This window comes from Nomia melanderi, chromosome 2 (genome assembly GCF_051020985.1).
Source record: "Nomia melanderi isolate GNS246 chromosome 2, iyNomMela1, whole genome shotgun sequence".
NCBI lineage: Eukaryota > Metazoa > Arthropoda > Insecta > Hymenoptera > Halictidae > Nomia > Nomia melanderi.
Window position 1 is genome coordinate 28931763 of NC_135000.1, and position 19298 is coordinate 28951060.

General features: G+C 36.7%; 4 protein-coding genes across 17 annotated transcripts; 1 reads left to right on the forward strand and 3 right to left on the reverse strand.

Annotated features, from left to right (window-relative positions):
* Positions 1-140: 140 nt before the first annotated feature.
* Positions 141-8567, reverse strand: LOC116432260 (membrane-associated guanylate kinase, WW and PDZ domain-containing protein 1). 11 transcript variants are annotated; one of them, XR_012998067.1, is made up of 12 exons: positions 8347-8566; positions 7255-7337; positions 6952-7177; positions 6271-6674; positions 6007-6195; positions 4810-5950; positions 4589-4724; positions 3874-4416; positions 3602-3772; positions 3365-3499; positions 2988-3111; positions 2281-2699 (listed from the first exon to the last, which is right to left on the reverse strand). XR_012998067.1 is itself a non-coding variant. In XM_076364862.1 (11 exons), exons 2-11 carry the CDS (start codon positions 7301-7303, stop codon positions 2263-2265), a joined length of 3159 nt encoding a protein of 1052 aa, XP_076220977.1. In that variant the 5' UTR covers positions 7304-7334; positions 8347-8567; the 3' UTR covers positions 141-2262. The 11 variants fall into 11 exon arrangements, 8 of the variants coding, with proteins under 8 accessions (XP_076220977.1, XP_076220980.1, XP_076220975.1 ...); XR_004236095.2 differs by having other exon boundaries at positions 2281-2737; XM_076364862.1 differs by lacking the exon at positions 2988-3111 and having other exon boundaries at positions 141-2427; positions 7255-7334; positions 8347-8567.
* Positions 8568-9286: 719 nt separating this feature from the next.
* Positions 9287-13323, reverse strand: LOC116432255 (senecionine N-oxygenase). The gene is made up of 8 exons (XM_031988848.2): positions 13060-13323; positions 12309-12520; positions 11555-11693; positions 10692-10953; positions 10329-10432; positions 10185-10272; positions 9953-10116; positions 9287-9886 (listed from the first exon to the last, which is right to left on the reverse strand). The coding sequence occupies exons 2-8, from the start codon at positions 12500-12502 to the stop codon at positions 9575-9577; spliced, it is 1263 nt and encodes a 420-aa protein (XP_031844708.2). The 5' UTR covers positions 12503-12520; positions 13060-13323; the 3' UTR covers positions 9287-9574.
* A 1353-nt stretch (positions 13324-14676) lies between these two features.
* On the reverse strand, positions 14677-16793 carry LOC116432252 (RNA exonuclease 4). Of its 4 annotated transcripts, none has more exons than XM_031988843.2 (2): positions 16642-16793; positions 14677-15887 (listed from the first exon to the last, which is right to left on the reverse strand). In XM_031988843.2, exons 1-2 carry the CDS (start codon positions 16695-16697, stop codon positions 15056-15058), a joined length of 888 nt encoding a protein of 295 aa, XP_031844703.2. In that variant the 5' UTR covers positions 16698-16793; the 3' UTR covers positions 14677-15055. The 4 variants fall into 4 exon arrangements, with proteins under 4 accessions (XP_031844703.2, XP_031844705.1, XP_031844706.1 ...); XM_031988845.2 differs by lacking the exon at positions 16642-16793 and adding an exon at positions 16258-16423; XM_031988846.2 differs by lacking the exon at positions 16642-16793 and adding an exon at positions 16087-16366.
* LOC116432259 (rho guanine nucleotide exchange factor 3) lies at positions 16775-19000 on the forward strand. Its single transcript, XM_076365157.1, has 5 exons — positions 16775-16925; positions 17199-17443; positions 17527-17890; positions 17965-18393; positions 18478-19000. Exons 1-5 carry the CDS (start codon positions 16860-16862, stop codon positions 18889-18891), a joined length of 1518 nt encoding a protein of 505 aa, XP_076221272.1. The 5' UTR covers positions 16775-16859; the 3' UTR covers positions 18892-19000.
* The last annotated feature ends 298 nt before the right edge of the window (positions 19001-19298 follow it).

Below are 19298 nucleotides of genomic sequence, written 5' to 3' on the forward strand. Positions count from 1 at the left end.
TTCGTGTGAAACTTCCGTCGGAATTGGAAATAAGTTATTCCGTCAGTTGACCGAGCACGAATGAATGACAACATTAAAATTACTTCTTATTTCTAAGTGCAATCTTAATTAGTATCTATTCAATTGGACTTACGTTTTAATTAAAGGTAGAATTTTTATTCGTAACAATATCGATCTCTTAAATTTATTCGTGTAGTTGTAACGATGGTAATCGTCGATGAAAATAACGTGCATATACAATATTGAACAGTTTGTGAATGCTTCTTGGCAAGAGACAATATCGCAATGTAAGTACAGAAGACATGGAGTTCTTTTTAATATTAAAATTACAATTGTTAATACATTCCTATTGAAAAATCATTCCTTCGATTACGAAGCTTATAATTAGTAATAAGAATAATAATAAAATTGTATAATTTTTAAAAAGGAATACATATATAATATATATATATATATATGTATATATATTTACAATTATTTTGAACTTGTTTATAATATCCTACATAATATACAAATCGTGTAAATGTATACATATATAATTATAAAAAATAAACAGAATAATTACCATGTAGGGTAAAAAGTATGATCCGCCTTTAAATGCAATTACCGCTGCTTATCGTTCACACGATAGACAGAAAAATTGCTTATGTAAGCAAACAATGAACAGCGACAATTTCACGTTCATAAACGCTCTAATTTTTTTCTTCTTTTTTTTTTGTCCTTTACATGAATTAGGTTTAAAAATATAGCTTAATTCGTTCCTACTTGATTCGTTTACCAAACATCCTTGACCTAGTCGTTACGAACTTACTAGTAAAAAAATAGATTTATTAGTTTTGCTTTGTTTTTTGTTTTTCTTTTTTACACAGTCAACGCGTCTACTCGTAAGTGTCGCAAAAAGACAGGAAGAGGTTGTTTCGACGAGAAAACTTTTTGCCAGATCTTCTTCGGTAATCGACCGTGATCTTTCTAATCGATCGTCGTCGGTTTATTACAAACGTTACTTGGTAGACTTCGGAACTTTATGCGTCCATTACATATAAAAACTTACAGAATTTTGTATACGGTACAAATTAAAAACTAGATCGATTCAAATGAAATTTTTTTATAGAATTCGATACAATTTCATTTCATTTGTCAAGCTTACTGTAATAATTTATGAAGACGATACAACTTTCTGTAATTTCAGTCTCTTTGAATTCACCTGTAAGAACGTAAGTTCGCATAAAGCATCGCAGTACAGTAAGACCAGTAAAAAAAAAGAGAGAGAACTTCTTTTAAATGAAATTTTCGTTTAAATGTTTCATGCGTGTTCGCATTCGTATTGATCCTCTGCGTCCGATCATCTGCTTCTTTGGTTATATCAGCACTTAACTTAATTATTGCTAGACGTACTTACTTCGTACAGTTATAATAAATACTTAAGAACGAAAACAATATCGACATTACTTTTCCTTTTCTTTCCGAATGCTGCACAAACTGTATGACGGAATAACAGTAAGTGATCCGTTAATTAAACCCTACGAAAGTCGCATGTTCGTAATGAGAAAATGTATGAATTTATGATCAAGGCCACAATAATGTTGCAGGATGAATATTTTTAACGTATACGATTAACCGAACAGAGATTCTGAGAACGTGAAATGTAGTTAACATTTTTCCAGTCTACAATTTCTCTTAATTAACCCCTTAACAGCGATAGTCGCCATACGGTGTGTTCGCAAAAATTTCTATGCAAGCATTTATTTACTATTTCCTTTTTCATTATATTTATTGAATATAAACATCCTTTTTTAGAAAACTAATTATTTTATAAAAAAACAAACTCGAGGGGAAAAAAGGGTTAAATTGCAAAAAAATCTCAGAGAAAAACTCTGTGTCGCAGTGTTAACTTGAATGAAAAAATGCCGCGGTTAAGGGGTTAAGAAGTTATCAGTGCACAATTATCTTTCTATATAAATACTAAAATAGCTTTTCATCCTCTCTATGGAAGTATTAATGCTATTTGTCATAGCAAATAGATTATACTCCTCCAAGATTCACATTTCACATGTCTTTACAATCGTATATATAGTCTTGTACAATCAATTCTAATAAAAGTCGTAGTTTAAAAATGCAAGAGTCACCCGAGATACGTAGTAAAAAGTTCTTGAGATTCTGTTCTCAGTGAGATTTAAACTTACAAGATATCGTCTTATAAAATTACTAATGTTATAACCGAGACCGAAATTTTGTTTCACTTTTACATATTAAACACGCTTATCATAAATATCGATTTTTGGATGAACAGCAGTTTAAGAAAATGAAAAACCGTGCTTTCTGACGTTTTTTGGGGTGCACACCCATCTCGTGTAATTTCAATAAATGCCTGCGCGGGGTGCCCTCATCAATCGGTCGAATACTTATTTGGTCGATTGTGAGATTACTCTACAACGAATATAAATTCAATAAACGTTTTACAATCGCTTCAAAAGCTCAAGCGTTTACTTAGTAATTTTTGTTATTCATATATTGGAACACGCGCAAGGCACAATACTCTCAAGCTATCACACGTGTTAGGATGAATTAATATTCTCTTCCTCTCGGTAATTAGATTCGTTTAAATACAGAGTTAGCACCAGTCCAATCTTGGTTAGAATGAGCAAGTATCGTCCCTATAAATTGGGTTTTGTTTTTTGTTTTACGAGTCACATTCGCAGCTGCAAGGAAAATGATATTCACGCATCCCTTCCTTCAACTGAAAGTTCGTAAAAGATCTCTTGCTATAAATTAATATTAATACTATTCGATAATGGTTTCATTGAGAATCAACAACCATGTCCTCGGTATATTACTAGACTGTAATACATAGAATTCGAAGCTCATGTAAATAATAATATGTATCAAATATTAAAAAGCTGAACGACATGTGAATACTTATTATAACACTTGATTCCCATGTGTCGTGTATAAAGAAAAAAAAGAAAGTATTTAATCTTACTACATACCTACATATATGTATAACCAACTCCATAAAATATTATACAATATAACACATTGTTTCCCTTTTTGCACCAGACACTTCTGTACTGATTCTCTTAGTACTGCGTAACAGTATTAATCTAACTCTCGCTGCAATAAAACAACCTCTTGCAAATCATTCTTTCCTTTCTCTGGTATTGTCTTTAAAATTGTTTTCATTTCGTGCTACGCGGGTACCTAATTGTTAAAATCAGAAGCTTCGAGTGTAAAATTATCAGGGTAAAAGTTATACGGAGGCAACATTAGCATTAGTATCGTCACTTGCAAGGATTAATGGCGGTGTTACTAAAAAAAATTGTTAATTTCATATATTCATATCGTAGAGGTGTGGAGGAGCACCTACCACTGAGGGCATCTGACAACCGCGTCGAACCAAAAGTCGAACGGATGGTCCACCGTTTCGTATAATTTCGATTGCCTCCGTGTGAGTCATATTTTTAGTATTAATTCCATTTATCTCGATTATCTGATCGCCGACCTAGAATTAATTAACAAAATACAATATGTCTATAAAAATAGGTATTTCTTTTTTTTTCTTATTTTTTTTTACTTGGACCCTTCAAATTGATATTTCTCTTACTCTCAGTCGATTATCAATAGATGCAGGACCATTCTCTGCAATTTGTAATACAAACAAAGGCATATTTTGAAATTCACGTCCTCCGCGAATACTAAAACCAAATCCTCGAGTTCCTCGCGTTAATTCAACCGCATGGTATTGACCTCCATCTCCGTCACACGTTGGTTCATCCTGCGGTCATTTTATGTCACATGTATATTTTTAGTTTTACTCGTGAACGTTATATATATATATATTGAATCGAAGCTATTTCAAAATTTACAAAGCAATACCTTCTGAGACAGAGACGTGTTACTGCAACAGTCGTCGAGAGGGTAACCAATCGTTAAGGTAACCGAGTACCCGGAATCTTTAATTAAATTCACGATATCTTTGTGACAGACGTTCGTGATATCTACATGATTAACGGCAAGAATATGGTCTCCCACGTTCAGTCGCCCGCATCTTTCCGCAGGTGAACCTTCAATTATCCTACCAATAGTCGAGCCAGCTTTATTAACAGAAGAAATGATTACAAAGCCGAACCCTTCGTTCTCCATTCTGGTGACCGTCACATCGTAAGGATACTGATGATTCATTTGTCTACTGTACGAAGTCTGGAGATTTTCTGGAAGATGTTCTTGCGTGTTAATTCTACGACGTATTCCTAAAGTAACTCTGCGATTCTGAGCTGCAGCGATCATTAACTGTACAACATGATGATGCGACGAATTCAGAACACTTTCACCGTCAACGGACATAATCAGATCACCTGTGTTTAGTCTGTTGTCCAAATCAGCTGCACCGCCAGGTACGATATGTCCAACTGAGACCTGCTAACGATTAGATCATCAGTATCTTCAATTTCTTTCGTACAGACACAGCGGATCAAAAAAGCATCCGCACAACCGGGTGTTTTCGTGATAACTAAACAAAGGTTATCAGAAAGATTCCGCACGTGCGAATACTTTTCTGATCCACTGTTCACTTAGCAATTTATGAACTCACTTGAGATCCTTCCTCTGTGCCACCCACTATTCTAAAACCAAATCCTGTGTCTTGTCTCACTAATGTAACCAATGTTTCTATCCATTCTATATCAGGCACACTGGGACACACTAGTTCGTTGGTATACTGAGGATATCTAAAATTGAATTGGCGACCTCTTAATCGAATAAAGCATAGAAATCAGTTTCACACGATTGAAATTTCATTCGCGTGACATTTACCGTGGTATAGAACTGGAATGTGGTTGTTCATGTTCAAAACTCGTAGTTTCTTTACGTTTGTCCCATATCTCGCCAGTATCGACATTCTGCTCTTGACCAATCGAATACACGTTGTAATCTTGTTCGCTGTATTGTGAATGAGACTGCGACGTGTACAACTCCTTGTAGTAATCCGAATGCAAACATCCGTTTTGTTTTAACATATTATCGTGATGAGGTATATCGATCGAATACACGTCATTGTTTATGTTCAATTTATCATTTGTAACCCAATCTCTCTTCGCGGTGTTTCGTACAGAATCATCATCCAGATTGGTCATTGTAGCGAAATTATCTGATAAGTTTGTAATGTTTGCCTTGTACGGATCGGTGTAATACATGCCATGAGTGTATTCGGAGTACTTGTATCGATTATCTAATGGATTTAATTCATTCTCGCCTTGCTCGTTCCAATTCGGTCTAATTGCATTCGGAGGTGATTTCGGACGATTTCTAGTGTCTATTAGCGGTGTTTTCGGTCGACTCGGTACAACTGTTTTCGTTTGAGTGCTGTAGATATCAGCGGTTGGTGTTTTACTTCGAAAAAAGTCCTGCGAGTTCTTCTCCTTCTTTTCGTTCGACTTCGACGTCGTTCTCTGCACGTGTATCAACGCTTCTTCGTTGCGAGGACAGTCCTTCAGAACTTGCACCACCTCGGAGTGACACATGTTTCTCACGTTAACGTCGTTTATGTTGACTAAAATGTCGCCCTCCATTAAATTCTTACAACGTTGACGGTCTAAAATCTTTTTCACTTTCTGACCGTGAGCGGAATCCGCTATTGTGAATCCAAACCCCATGGTTCCTTTCACAATCGCGATGCTAAGAAATTCAGACTTGGAAGACACCGGTGAATCCTTGCAGTCGTTGATGTCGCTACTCTCCGACAGGAGGATATCCGTACTACTGGGTCGTTTAATGGTGTTGATCTTGTCCGAGATGCATAGATCCGGCATCGAGTTGACAGAAGTAGTGGCAAGATTTTCACCATTCTGAAGACTGTGTACTGGCAAGAACGTGGAATCCAGAAAATTGAAACGACCGTTACTTTGTAGAGTAGGATCCAAGTCCATATACATCCTGGGATCTTCTGTTAAAATATCTGAAGAAGTAGAATTTATTCTTCCAATAACAGTATATAGAAAATGTGATTTTTACCTGGCGCGTTAACGGCGATAGTAGTAACAACTTCTGTGTTAGGATCGTTCGGATCAAATGGCAATGGGTAACCCCTGCACACCTCTAGTGTAACAGTTTCACCACTGCCAATCGATTTAAAAACATTCACCATTTCATTATGAGTAAAACCCAACACGCATGTATCATTCACATACACCAACACATCTCCTGTAATCGATATTATTCTGTTATAGAATCATCGGCATCGTTACACGCAATTTACAATACAGTTTCGTAAATTACCAGTTTGTAATTTGCCATCTAACCATGCTGGACCATTTGGTACAACACTTTTTATTTGTAAAAACTCTTCTACCGAATCATCCCCACCGACAATGGTGAACCCCAGCCCCCTCGAACTTTTAATTAGCGTTGTCCTTATTCTCTGACCTTTCAATTTATCAGGATTTCTAGTAAAATTCGGACTCTTTCTTTCACCTAAACTTTGCTGAGCCCTTTTAGCTTGTAATACTGGATTCTCATACTGAGTTCTACGATTTACATGATCGATGAAGTATGTACCGTAGAGTGTGTCATCTATCTTTTCCCAGCCATACGGTAACTCATCATCCAAACACTCTTCTAGAGATCTCTTTTGAAATTTGGATAAACGTGGGTCCAACCAATGTGAAGTACCTGTATTATGGCTGTAATATACATCAATACAATTTCATAATCATAAAATGAATCTTATTTATCCTAATCAGTGTTCAATACCCATCAGTAAACTGTACTATTACTGGGGTTGATGATTATGTGAAAATTGCAATGCCAATTTATCAATTTGTGATAATATTGTCCTTGTGGCATATATAAATACATTGATACGAATGTAATGAAACATACAATTCAATAGAACTTTGATACAGTAGTCAGTTTCAATTACAAAATGACTCAGTCTGTTTTATATATCAATATACATACTCTATAAAATAAACTTCTCCTGTATCAGTGTAAGCCTTCTCCCAGTTTGGAGGTAGAGGTCCTAACTGGTCTTCCGTAGCTTGATTGCGACTTCTGTTGCCCTGCTCTTGATTGGATATTCCTGTATTTGATTCTGAACCTGTGGTATACAAATACGTAGGTGGAATACGATGACCAGTCTCATCAGTTCCACTGATAGCTAATACCTCTTTGTCCATGCTCTCCCCTACAATCATATACGCGTTACAACAACAAATAACAGGTATCGTGTTAATTAAGAATCGAGAAGAACAAATTATATACCATCATTGGTATTATCAATGGATGTTGTGTCCTCGGTTTTTGTAGCCATTTTATAATTCCTCGAGTTCCACCTTAATACCCTACTAAATAATAACAACATACATGGAGACAGAACTAAACGGGCATGGAAAATCACTTGTTGAACGAACATCCAATAACAAATGCTCGTAACGGGCGCAAAATACTGTTAGCGGTAACGATACACCGTATCAGGATTACAGATTATATTTCATCCGTTGCGACACCCTTTATGCAACGTTTTCAAACATTTTTCACGTTGTTCCAGGATTAGTTACGCGCGCATGGTAATCGCGTTATCCAGGGCGGATCGGTAAGTCTCACGGTCCGAAGGGAAGAAAACACTTTTATCTGCATGTCCAAACATCTGACAGATAAGGGTAAGGCGAAAACCGTTGACAGTGAACCCAACGCTGGGCTCCTTGACAAATCGTCGCATCGACACCGATACGCACGGCACTCCGAGGAAGCCGACGGACAGGTGTCCGTGGTAAAATTACATAAAGCAGGAGAGGAACACGACACACGGCGGACGTGAATGCATTCTTACGAATGCATTCACCCGAGAGAGCCTGTGCGTAGCCCACATATCGCGCATCATTGAATGCAACTTTCTATCTAGGAAAGTAACGTGTCGTCGGCTATACCGGGCCAGTAAATAACGTTTTTTCGTTCCAAGACGCGATTCTAACGTTTTTCCGCATGCATACCCTGAGAAAACGTTACTCATAGAATATCTCTCTCTTCATCCTTATTCTCTCCTTTCTTTCTTTCTTCCTTTCTTCCTCCATCTCTCTCTCGCTCGCTCTCTTTCTCTCTCTCACACACTTTGAGCTTGCTCTCTCTTTCTCTCTCTCTCTCTCTCTCTCTCTCTCTCTCTCTCTCTCTCTCTCTCTCTCTCTTTCTTTCTACTTGTCTCTTTCACTCCCTAATTCTCTCTCTTTCGCACTCGTAAAACAAGATTGAGATTGGCATGGAAAATCGCGAAGTGGGAAATAATGATACAGTACGGGCTAGGAAAACATATATCCCGCGGACAATTTTTTTTCTTTTTCTCAGAGAAGTTCTACTTACGGTGATCACGATCGACAATGTTCCCTATTGATTCGATCATCGTGGCTCAGCCGTGAAAACGGGCTGAAATACTTCGACACTGAATCACTTTCGGATCATCGAAATACTAATCATTTTCGGAATGATTACGGAGTGAAACGTACTCGCGGTCGTCACACAGCTACATCACACACGACACTGGATTCAACCGCAGTACGAGGCATTTAACCAACGTCCACGCTCGGGCGTCGCCCTACGGCTGAGTCGTATACTATGCGCTTGGCGCGGTATTCGATTCATTCGAAATTAACCCTTTGCGCTCGAGAGGCGACTCTCGGTCACCGCTTCATTCGATGCAGTGAAACTATAAAATTTGATGTTTAACCTCTTGCCCTATGATTTCATTCTTAACTATCATCGATATAAGTGCTTTATCGTGAATCGTTCCTTAGAAAAAGAATAAACTTTATGTTTGTTCCATTTTTTTCTATTTTTAGTCCAAAGATTAACAATTGATAATAGAAAAATAATGTTTAATTCACATTTAAGGGAACGAATAACACTCACGTATCTCGAATTCAGTTTAACATTTTCGTCACGAGTCTGAGTTTACTTGTGATTTTTCTTCGAGTTCGTTTAAAAAGATATCGTCTTTGTATAGTTAGAAAACGTTAAGTATTTCCAGCGAAATATTTCTAAGTGCAAAGGGTGAATCATTTAACGTTAGAATTGCCGAGCGATCAAATCGATATTTTCGAATTTTTATATAGGAACTCCAAGGACGCAGTTATAGACATAACAATTGACTTGCGATTCAATTTGCGCATTAAGAAATTAATTTTTAATAATTTCGCGGAGAAGCATCTGTTATCTTTTTAATAACTGAGGAAGAATTTAGGAATGAGTCAAATTGACCTGGCTCATTAGGGAGCATTTTCCAAAATGTCTTCAAACCCCTTTAATGAAAATACTATAGTTTATTTTTCTCACTCATTTTACAAACGTAAATAAATTCATACAAAATTGATATACTTCTTAACACGTTGGATGCCATGGGAGTTACCGGTGACCTCGAGCAAATCGAATTACTATAATTCATACGATTGAACGATTATTTGAAAACTTTCTATATTACAAGTAATATAAAATAAACCTGTAATAATAATAACGCAAGTCGATGTTACATTATTTTCATTTTGTACATTTCTCTCGGCAAAATCGTGCGGCATTGAACGCGTTAAGACACTCTTCACTCGAGTCGAATGAAACTATAATCGTCGATGATCTTGTATCTGGCTTCTCTGTAATGCGGCAGATCGTCCAAAAAGCGCATGCTGCTTTCATCGTGGAGCTTCGAGATAACAGGTGGCAGGGGCGTGATCCCTGCGGTGTCTGCGAGGTCGGTGTAATATTCACCCTGTTGGTGACCCATAAGGTGAAAGTGTCTCTTCCCGAGACCCTCCTTCAATTTTCTCTCCAGCTCCTCTCTTTCTTCTCGCAGCATTTCCGCTTTCGGGGGGAACTCTTTCCTCCCGCTCCAGAAACTCAGTACGAATCGAACCTACGATCACAGAATCATGACACGATCATCCGAATGAGTTAACATCGATTACCTTTCAAACCGTACCTGCAGATCGAACATACTGTAAGCACAAACGTAGTATGGAAGGCCAATTAAAGCGAGACTCGTATTTTCAGTGGACACAACGTGCTTCCAAAGAGGGGTGACCATGTTCGAATCCACTCGTATCCCGCATTTCTCATCCATGAAAGGGAAACTGTACTTGTACCCTGCGATCAACAATTATAATCACTATCCCGCTTGTCGATTCCAACGACAAATCCCAGCAAATTGTTACCTGTACAATAGAAAACATCATCCAACAGTTCGCTGCTGTCATCCGTGAAGACTGCGCCATTCTCAGTCAACTCTTTCACGTCCGGTTTCTATAAGTTCTGCGAATTAATAAATGTACAGACTAACATCGTGCGATTCCCATTACCTGAACGACGTTCTCGGGAAATACGGTTCCTATGGGGTCCCTCGAATGGTGACTGAGGATCACTCGCTTCGCTTTTTTCGATATGTCCAGAGCCAGGTCCATTCCTGTCGTCACAGCATGGAAAAATTAAGAAAATCATTACAAAACGTTCGCAATTACCGAAATCTCAAGATCTTCGATTGACTTGCGATTCAATTTGCGTATTAAGAAATTAATTTTTAATAATTTCGCAGAGAAGCATCTGTTATATTTTTAATAACTGAGGAAGAATTTAGGAATGGGTCAAATTGATCATAGTTCTAGAATAATTGCGCGTCGATCGCTTGAATTGTTGAACTTTGGAAACGATTTGCTACGACGTACCGGAAGGGCCGGCGCCAATGACCAGCACAACTTTATCGGCGAATATGTCGGAAGTCCTGTAGTCGTGGCTGTGCATCTGTCTACCTTGGAAAGTCTCGTGGCCTTTTATCTTTGGGACACTGGGCTCGAAATAATGACCGTTGCATACCATAACAGCATCGAAGGATTCCTTCGTCACAGTATTCTTCTGCAGGTCCTTCACCTTGATCGACCACTTCCGGTCGCCGTCCGACGGCTCCAGCAGCTCGACGTTGTGCAGAATCTGATACGTGCGAGACAACTTTTCAATTGAAGTGAAATGGTAATTGGTCAATTTTATTCTTTAACGCGGTAAACGCCACGAAAGTCTTAAGCGTTCTCCCGTAGAGTTTCTTTTCTAGCAAAGAAAAGCAGGAACGATTATTATTTGGCGCTGCAATGTTTGCATTACACTGTAATCAACTTAGTTATTAACACTAAAACCGAGCAGCTGAATTGATTTTCTGAAATTTCTCTGCAGAAACTCCAAGAGTGCATCTATTGAAACTTTGATTTACAATTCAATTTGCGTGTTGCTAAATCAATTTCTTTAATAATTTCTTATAGAAACACCTGTTGTCTTTTAATAATTGAGAAAGGAAGAAATCAGACATAGGTCATTTTAATGTCTGGTAGTTTTGTTAAACGTTTTCATTTCACATCGGTTATCTTACGATTCTTTTCTAGTCATTCAGAAGCGTTAGTCATTAGTGACTGACATGGCGCTTAACGCGTTAAAAATTAAAATATTCCGATTATTTATCGTATCATTCTTTATGCATCCGCATGCTGCTCGTCCAGCAAAGACGACACATGTTTCGTTGGTAAAGGATTATGTGTCCTACCCGAATATACTGCCGGAGCTTGAAGTGGTCGCAGTAAGAGTTCAGGAAGTTCAGCATTTGCGTGCGGGTCAAATAACTTTCGGGCGCGTCGGGCACGGGATAATCAGGATATCCCATTACTTCCTTCGGCAAGTTCGTTCTACGTGACGCAAGAATTTCAATCGAATATTATTCATGCGAGTAGAGTATCGTTAACGGAACTATTCATATTATATTCGAATTTCAGCATTGACAAAGAAGAATTTGTATAATTCAGGAAAGATCTTCGAAACTCCAGTTTTTCAGCTGGAGTGTAATTTAATAGGTTTACGAATATTTATTGTACAGTTTATTCTGGTGTCTATAGAAAAATAGATGTTCGTTCATTCAGAAATTCGAGATTTAACGCTAGAACTACCGAGCACTTAAACTCTTTTTGAAATTTCCTTATAAAAGCTGGAAGCATGGACTTATTGAGATTTTAATTGGTTTATATTTTAGTTTATTACTAAATCAGTTACTTAATCATTTCTTAAAGAAGCGTCTTGCAGTTTTGTAATGATTGTAAAAGGACATTAGGAATTGGTCGTTTTAACGTTAAAATGATAGTTCTAGTATTAAAATTAGTCGATTAGAATACACATTGGTGTGTTCGTATTAATTACCGATCGAAATCGACGTGAACATTCGCCGAATAATGTTTATAAAATTCAACGTGCGTCAAACTGAAGAGTCCCGTAGACCTGGAGTTAAGTTGGCTTACCGTGAACTTTACCTTAGATTCTTGTACATGCTGGTGTGTATCGGTAGACCGTACTTGTCCACGCCGGTTTCTTCCCTGTAGACCCACGTTCCTCCGATCTGATCCGTTTTCTCGTAACAAACCACCTCGCAATCGATCTCGCCGGAAGCGCAATGCCGTAGGGCCGCCAGGCCAGCGGACCCAGCACCGATCACAGCGATCTTCATGCTTGAACTTCGGCAAACCTGCTCGAGAATAGTGCCGCGCGATGATATATGTTCCTCCGCTCTAATCGCGACTCTCCGATTAACGACCGAAGCAAATGCGCGTATAAAAACCTAATTCAATTATGCGTTTCTCGCCTTATCGTACGATTAGAACGAGAAACACCATGGGAGCTGAAACCGTACCGAAAGATAAAGCGAATGGTACTGTTACGCGCAAAATTCGATCCAGTATCTACGCGAGACATAGTAAAACGCGCTTGAATTCCGAATGGGAAAGGTGCAACGATCGAAAGTCGCGTTACCCGAACGTTTCGTTTTCTTTCTTTTCGTGCAACGCGGTTTCCTGGTCGTTGCTTAACTACATCGACGGTGAATGCCGAACGCGTTCGCGGTCTCGAGCGTCAGCGGAGAGGCGCAACGCGAAACACGTGGATCCGTCAGGTTTTTCGCGTGCAATTATATTCGTTTGCTAGCAAGCGAAAAGGAATGTTCTCGATGGATGATAATAGGGATGAATAAGATGCTGATTAACGATAAATTAAGAGTACGGTACTCACAAATCGGAATGCGGAGGTAACGCACGTGAAATCCTCGGGAGCCGATGTACTACTGGCGAACGAGCAATAACGAATGACTGGAAGTAAAGCAATCGGTATATATGAAAATCGAAATGTATCGTTCAAAGGGAAGATGATAAATTAAGAGCACGGTGCTCAGAAATCGGAAGGCGGAGATAACGCGCGTGAAATCCTCGGGAGCCGATGTACTACTGGCGAACGAGCAATAACGAATGACTGGAAGTAAAGTAATCACTATCTGTGAAAAGTCGAAGTGTATCTTTCGAAAGGAGGCTGCCACTGATAACAAGGCCGTCGTGTATTGCATGTATCTGCCATACACACGCGACGAAAGTGTGCATGCCGACTTGTTTCAGGAAACGATGACAACGAACGGCCTCCTGTTACTTTTGGAGGCTGCGCGATATCGTTCGACGATTAATGAATTTTTAATTGCCGCCGGGAACCTTGCAGCGGGCGCATCGTTAATGACCTTACACCGAGCGGAGCCGATTTTAGGAAATCGACGATTAGAATCGTTGGGAGACGTATTCACTGAATAGACTGTATCGCTGGTATTTACTAGGGGTAGACAGCTGGTGGCTATCTGGTTGTTCTTTAATTACTTTGACAACGTTATCGGCAAGTTCAACGTTTGCACTTCACGATGCAAGCGATGGCTGGGTAGCATATGTGTTATCGTTTTTAACATTTCATTGGAAAAAATAGAACAAAATCTGGAGAAAAAATAATATACCCCCTGGGTCAACGTCAGTCGCAATATGATTCCCGAGGATTTCGCAGACCGTAATTGTGACCGTGTAATTAATCCCCTTGAAAAATCTGTTCATCGTCTTTGGCTGATTAAGAATGAGTGACATATTAGTGATATAATGTGTAATATTTTCGATCACTTGCGGTAAGATGATATCATAGACTAGTTTAAATCTGCTCATCATCGTGTTTGGTTGATTAAGTACGAATGAGTGACATGTTGATGTTATAATGTGTAACGTTTTCGATCCCTTGCGGTCAGATGATATCATAGAGACTACTTTAGGAAATGATCAGTCATCCAAATATATTAGTAAAGATTAAAATCATCGCGATAAGGGTTTAAACAGTTCGGTGCTTGTATACGAGGCACGTGCGTCTGGAATGGGATAATCGAAGTATATTGCTTCTATAAATTTATTCTATATAAACAATTTCACTGGTTATAAATAGAAGAAAGCATAGTTGACTCAACCTCGCGCTTGTTTACAAGAAAGTTTACCGCGAACTTTTATACACGCTGGTATGTATAGGTAAATTATTGATCCACTCCTGTCTCCTCTGTACAAACCCATGTAACCATTATGGCTCTTATCGGTAAATCATATCTACTAAGTCTGAAAAGTTATTATACGATGTTTTACAAGAGAATGTCAGGAGATTCATGCAGCAAAAGAACAGAAGAATCATAAGGGAATTGAACTTACACTGAAGTATTTTTTTTATCTCCTTTGCAGTAACTTTATCTGCTGCAATTGTTCCATTGAATTACATTTAATACTGTCTCCACAACACTGCGTTTATGGGGATTATAAGAATTAAGTATAGAACAACCGAGAAGTATCTGTATGAAAAAGAAATATATTTTTTAATTTTTTAACAGAATTCATTATACTCTGACAACAACATTTCCTATTTACACATTTAGATATGGACAAGCCGATCTAAGATTTGTAGTCTTGTGTTTCAGATTATTCTGCAAAGATACAAGTTATTGAGAATTGGTCCTTGGTATAAATATAATCTTAGAAACTAGTGTCAAATTAATCTGATTTCATGTTATATAATATAAACGTATATATATATGTGTATTTCATGATTTGTACTGAATAAAAATACAGTGATCAAAATTAGTACTTATTAAACGCATGAAAGTTCCTTGTGTATTCGCAATTCTCTGAGATTTTTCAATGGAAGGGATGAACTTTCATCCTATGAAAAATTATCGTTTAGAATAAAATTCGGACTCCCACTTATTTTTATACAGTACATACAGCTGCATCGCAGCTTTCGCATCTTCAACTGAGCTATGTTCTCCTGTTTGTATTTCTCTACCTAACAGTTCGTAAGCAAGTTTTTTTAAGCTAGGTGTATTTCCTCTTGATAATTGTCGGAAGGTTTTAAACCTGGAAGTGTCCCTCAAATGTTTCCTTGGATGTGATAGATATAGAACATCCAAATCATGCTTCAAAGCATGTCCAACTAAAATACGTCCTCTTAAAATCTCTGCTACTTCTTTTTGAACAACTTGAAAGTCTTCTCCATTTTGAAGATCATGGGGCCGGATACCACTCACTTTAGTTCTGTAATCTTGAACAGGCTCCCTTGGTTTAACATATTTGTCATAAATGCAGTAGCTGTGGGAATTCACAATAGACACCCTAGCTATCATACTTTCAGTGCCGTCACCTATGCCTACCATCTCACAATCCATAGCTATATGCTTTGTCAGTTTCTTCTTATGATTATCATAATCTTCTTCTTCTTCGTTGAATTGTGGCTTAGTGTCCGGACTCAGAATAAGTGTATGTTTCTTCTTAGACCTTTGGTGATAAGGAACCGACTTTTTCTTAACATTTTCTTTGCCAGGAGTATCTACTTCTACGGGAGATGAGTTGGATACTATGTTTTTAAACAATTCCCAATTACGGCCAGAAGCGTTCCGCTCCGTATGTGGTGTAACGCGTTGGGTATTCCTTCTATTTTTTTCGTTCATTGTTCTTTTAGTTGCAGACTTTTTAGATCGACATTGCTTCTCTTTGCCTTCGTCTTTTCTAAAATTGAAAATAGCCACAAGAAAAGAACAATTAAAATCGATAACGTACAAAATGTTTCACAATTATTTTCCAAATCTAACCTTTCCATTTAACACGTGTACGTATACAGAGATAAATCTCTTGAGAAAACGTACAGCTATTATCAAACTTCAGGTATAGATTATTTATTTTCAAATGTGGGTGAAAATATATTCACTTAATTGAAAATACTGGTAAAATTGGTTAGATAATGTGTCAACTCAAACATGGCGGCACAAATTCAAAACACAGTTATAAAATTCAAATATGAAGGTCCATCTTTCTTCCTCGAGTATTCCAAATGATTTGTAGGAAAGTATTACAAACTGATACTCAAAATTTGACTGACCGATTGAAGTTCTTCTCTGGTTTTGTTTTCGATAATGTATGTCATTGACGAGAATATTATGAATGATACACCAAGTAAAAAATTTAACTTTATGATAGAAAAAGTTCTCATACACACTGAACTGTTTGAACTGACAATACTGCCTTCAATACAACACCTATTTACAGTTCAGTATTTTGAACTAGTATAGCAGTGTGGGTTTACGTAAATAACTTTTGGTATAATGTTATATTGAAAGAAAGTATTGTCAGCTAAAAGTATAGTGGAATCTTCTATACTTCAATTAATCTAGGGGTTAAGTATTTTTAAATGCAACGGTTTTAGGAGATCCGTGGAACGACGCCTTTGTGTACGGTTAAATGAGTGTTTCGACGGTTTTCTCACCTTATAAATAATACCAATGCGATTAAACACACGGTGAAAATTAAATAAGCCACCATGATATGATAACCAGCAAAAATATTCTTGAGTTTACGTTTGCCAGATTTAAATCGATGAATCAGATTTGTCTAAGGTTCGCGTAGTTCGATGGTTACCGTCATCCGAATATGAATGTTTGTATCAGAATTTTCTGTTTATAAATGTTACATAACTAAAGAGTCATGGAAGATGAAAGCAATAATACAATCAAGGATGCTTTTCCGGAACCACGAAAAAAATTCTGGCTGGTAAGTTCTTATGCACTGTCAGTAACATTCAAATCTGATTAACCTGCGCCGCTATTTTAATCAACGTTTCATAACATTGTTTATCTTTATTTTTCTGAGATATTCTGTATTAAATATTTCTTACTTCAAATCTATTTTAAATTCGGAAATTACAATAATTTACGTTGTAGTAATCTTGCTTATATAATGTGTACATTGATGTTCTAATAATGATAATGAAACATATATAACTCTTACTTGAGCTATTAAAATTTTATTTTATATTTACATTAGCGATCAAGAAAACGTCCAAAAAGTGATGCTCTTAGCATTTGTTCAATGGATATATCCATAGAATCGGACTTAGGCAAAAAGAAGAAAAGAAGGAGAATCACTGAAGTAGCTAGCAGTATTTTTTCCTCATCTACCTTAGGCAATAAACAGGCAAATGTTCTTCATACATCTCTGACAATACAGCCAAATACAACAGATTTATCCTTTGTGGATAATGAACCAGATACAGAAACATTAAAAAGAAAGTAAGAAGAAAATATTTCTTAATGTTACCTGTGCTTGAAGATTCTGTTTTCTCACATAAGTCTTTATATTTTCTATTGTTTAGACGGAACAAAACTATTGAAAGCGCTAATAATCTTACACTTCGAAGTTGGTTACTTGATGTCTCAAAGGTAAATACCAAAGACAGACCAAACTATGCCTTAAGCCGCAAAGAAGTAAAAAGGCAGGAGGCAATTTATGAATTGTACTGTGGAGAAAATGTACTTATTAACGACTTATGCATTCTCAAAGACTTTTATCATGAACCACTGATACCTACCGGTATCTTTAATTCAGAGGAATTGTTTACACTTTTTGGATGTGTAAATGATCTCATTGAGATACATACTAGACTGAGGGACAAGTTAATTGAATTAAGAGATCAATATGGATATACAGATACTATTGGCCCTACCATACTAAATTGGGTTAGTTATTCTTGCATATGATATTTGATTTAATTGTGGAGTTCATGGAGTCAATAATTTTACCATATTTCTAGATCTCTACCTTAACAAAACCATATTTAGAAAGATGCAGAACACAAATATGGGCCAAACATTTATTAGATGAAAAGAGACTGACAAATAAACGTTTTCAATCTTTTATGAAAAAACGTTTGGAGTCTCCACATTCAATTGATTTATGGACATACATAGATGTAGCTCGATCAAGGATTGTCAAATATCCTTTATTGGTCAAAGAAATACTCAGGCACACTCCAGCATCCCATTCAGATCAAACATCTTTAAAAGAGGCATACGACATGTTATCCAAATTACTTAATAATGTAGATAGAATTATGGGTACTGCAGAATGCAAGTTGGCTCAATCGAAAATTAATGTAAAACCAGAACATGACCCTTCTAAGTGCATTGAAAGTGCAACAGAACTTATTACTGAAGGTCAACTTAAAGATATACGTGGCATGGTACGAGTAACTTAAACAAATTTGTTTACTTTCCAAATAACTGAATAAATTTGTAACTTCACGTTGTTTTTCTTTTTTTTTTAGAAATTTCAGTGTTTTCTCTTTGATACTGGTTTCGCTATAACCCGAAGGACAAGATCTGTAAGTAAAAAATACAATTTATCTTTTCCTGTTGTACTCAAAGAACAGATCTGCATGAACACGGAGGATAAATCACTCACGAATTGTGAGTTTAAAATTGGTGATCATGTTTTTACAACAGAAGATGAGCACGGGAAAAGACATTGGATTGATTCATTGAACAAAGTTTGTAGATTCAAAATAGATTTAACGGAAAGTAAAATTGATATTAATGAAAAGGAAAATCAACAAACTTTGGCACTGGTAAAAAAGAATCAGTCTAGTAGATCCACTCTGAATAAGAAAAGTGAAAATAATTTTCTAACATTAAAAAGAAGCTTCTTGAGACAAAAACGAGACAGTATTGATTGTACTTAATATTACAAATTTTATACTCGCCAAGATTAGTTTTGATATGAAGTTTTTATATTCATGTATTTATATAGAAATTTTATAAAATTTTGAAGTGCTTCAGAGTATTATTATATTAAAAACAATTTTGTGTGTATCATATTCAGAGATTACATTCCATTCTTAAGTATAACTACAAAAAATGTATATTTATGATAATACATGTACTTATGTATGTATTATTTAAACATTTTAAAGGAATTAATACTGACTTCAGATATATAAATTATATATATACACATATATAATCAAATAATGGTTAATGTGTTAATGTGAAAGTAAGGGACACAAACGTTTTTATACACGCTTGTGAAAGCATGAACTAAAAAATATGTACAAAAATATTTCTAAGTTTAAAGAAGCAGATTTATGCA

Coding starts and splice junctions, on each gene's coding strand:
- LOC116432259 (XM_076365157.1), top strand. CDS start 16,860: ATGGAAGATGAAAGCAATAATACAATCAAGGATGCTTTTCCGGAACCA. Junction 16,926..17,198: donor CACGAAAAAAATTCTGGCTG/GTAAGTTCTTAT, acceptor TATTTACATTAG/CGATCAAGAAAACGTCCAAA. Junction 18,394..18,477: donor TTAAAGATATACGTGGCATG/GTACGAGTAACT, acceptor TTTTTTTTTTAG/AAATTTCAGTGTTTTCTCTT.
- LOC116432255 (XM_031988848.2), bottom strand. CDS start 12,502: ATGAAGATCGCTGTGATCGGTGCTGGGTCCGCTGGCCTGGCGGCCCTA. Junction 11,694..12,308: donor AGCATGTACAAGAATCTAAG/GTAAAGTTCACG, acceptor TGCGTCACGTAG/AACGAACTTGCCGAAGGAAG. Junction 10,433..10,691: donor CATTGGCGCCGGCCCTTCCG/GTACGTCGTAGC, acceptor CTGTGACGACAG/GAATGGACCTGGCTCTGGAC.
- LOC116432260 (XM_076364862.1), bottom strand. CDS start 7,303: ATGGCTACAAAAACCGAGGACACAACATCCATTGATAATACCAATGAT. Junction 4,417..4,588: donor GCACAGAGGAAGGATCTCAA/GTGAGTTCATAA, acceptor TCTAATCGTTAG/CAGGTCTCAGTTGGACATAT. Junction 3,500..3,601: donor CTATTGATAATCGACTGAGA/GTAAGAGAAATA, acceptor AATTAATTCTAG/GTCGGCGATCAGATAATCGA.
- LOC116432252 (XM_031988843.2), bottom strand. CDS start 16,697: ATGGTGGCTTATTTAATTTTCACCGTGTGTTTAATCGCATTGGTATTA. Junction 15,888..16,641: donor GCATTGGTATTATTTATAAG/GTGAGAAAACCG, acceptor TTTCAATTTTAG/AAAAGACGAAGGCAAAGAGA.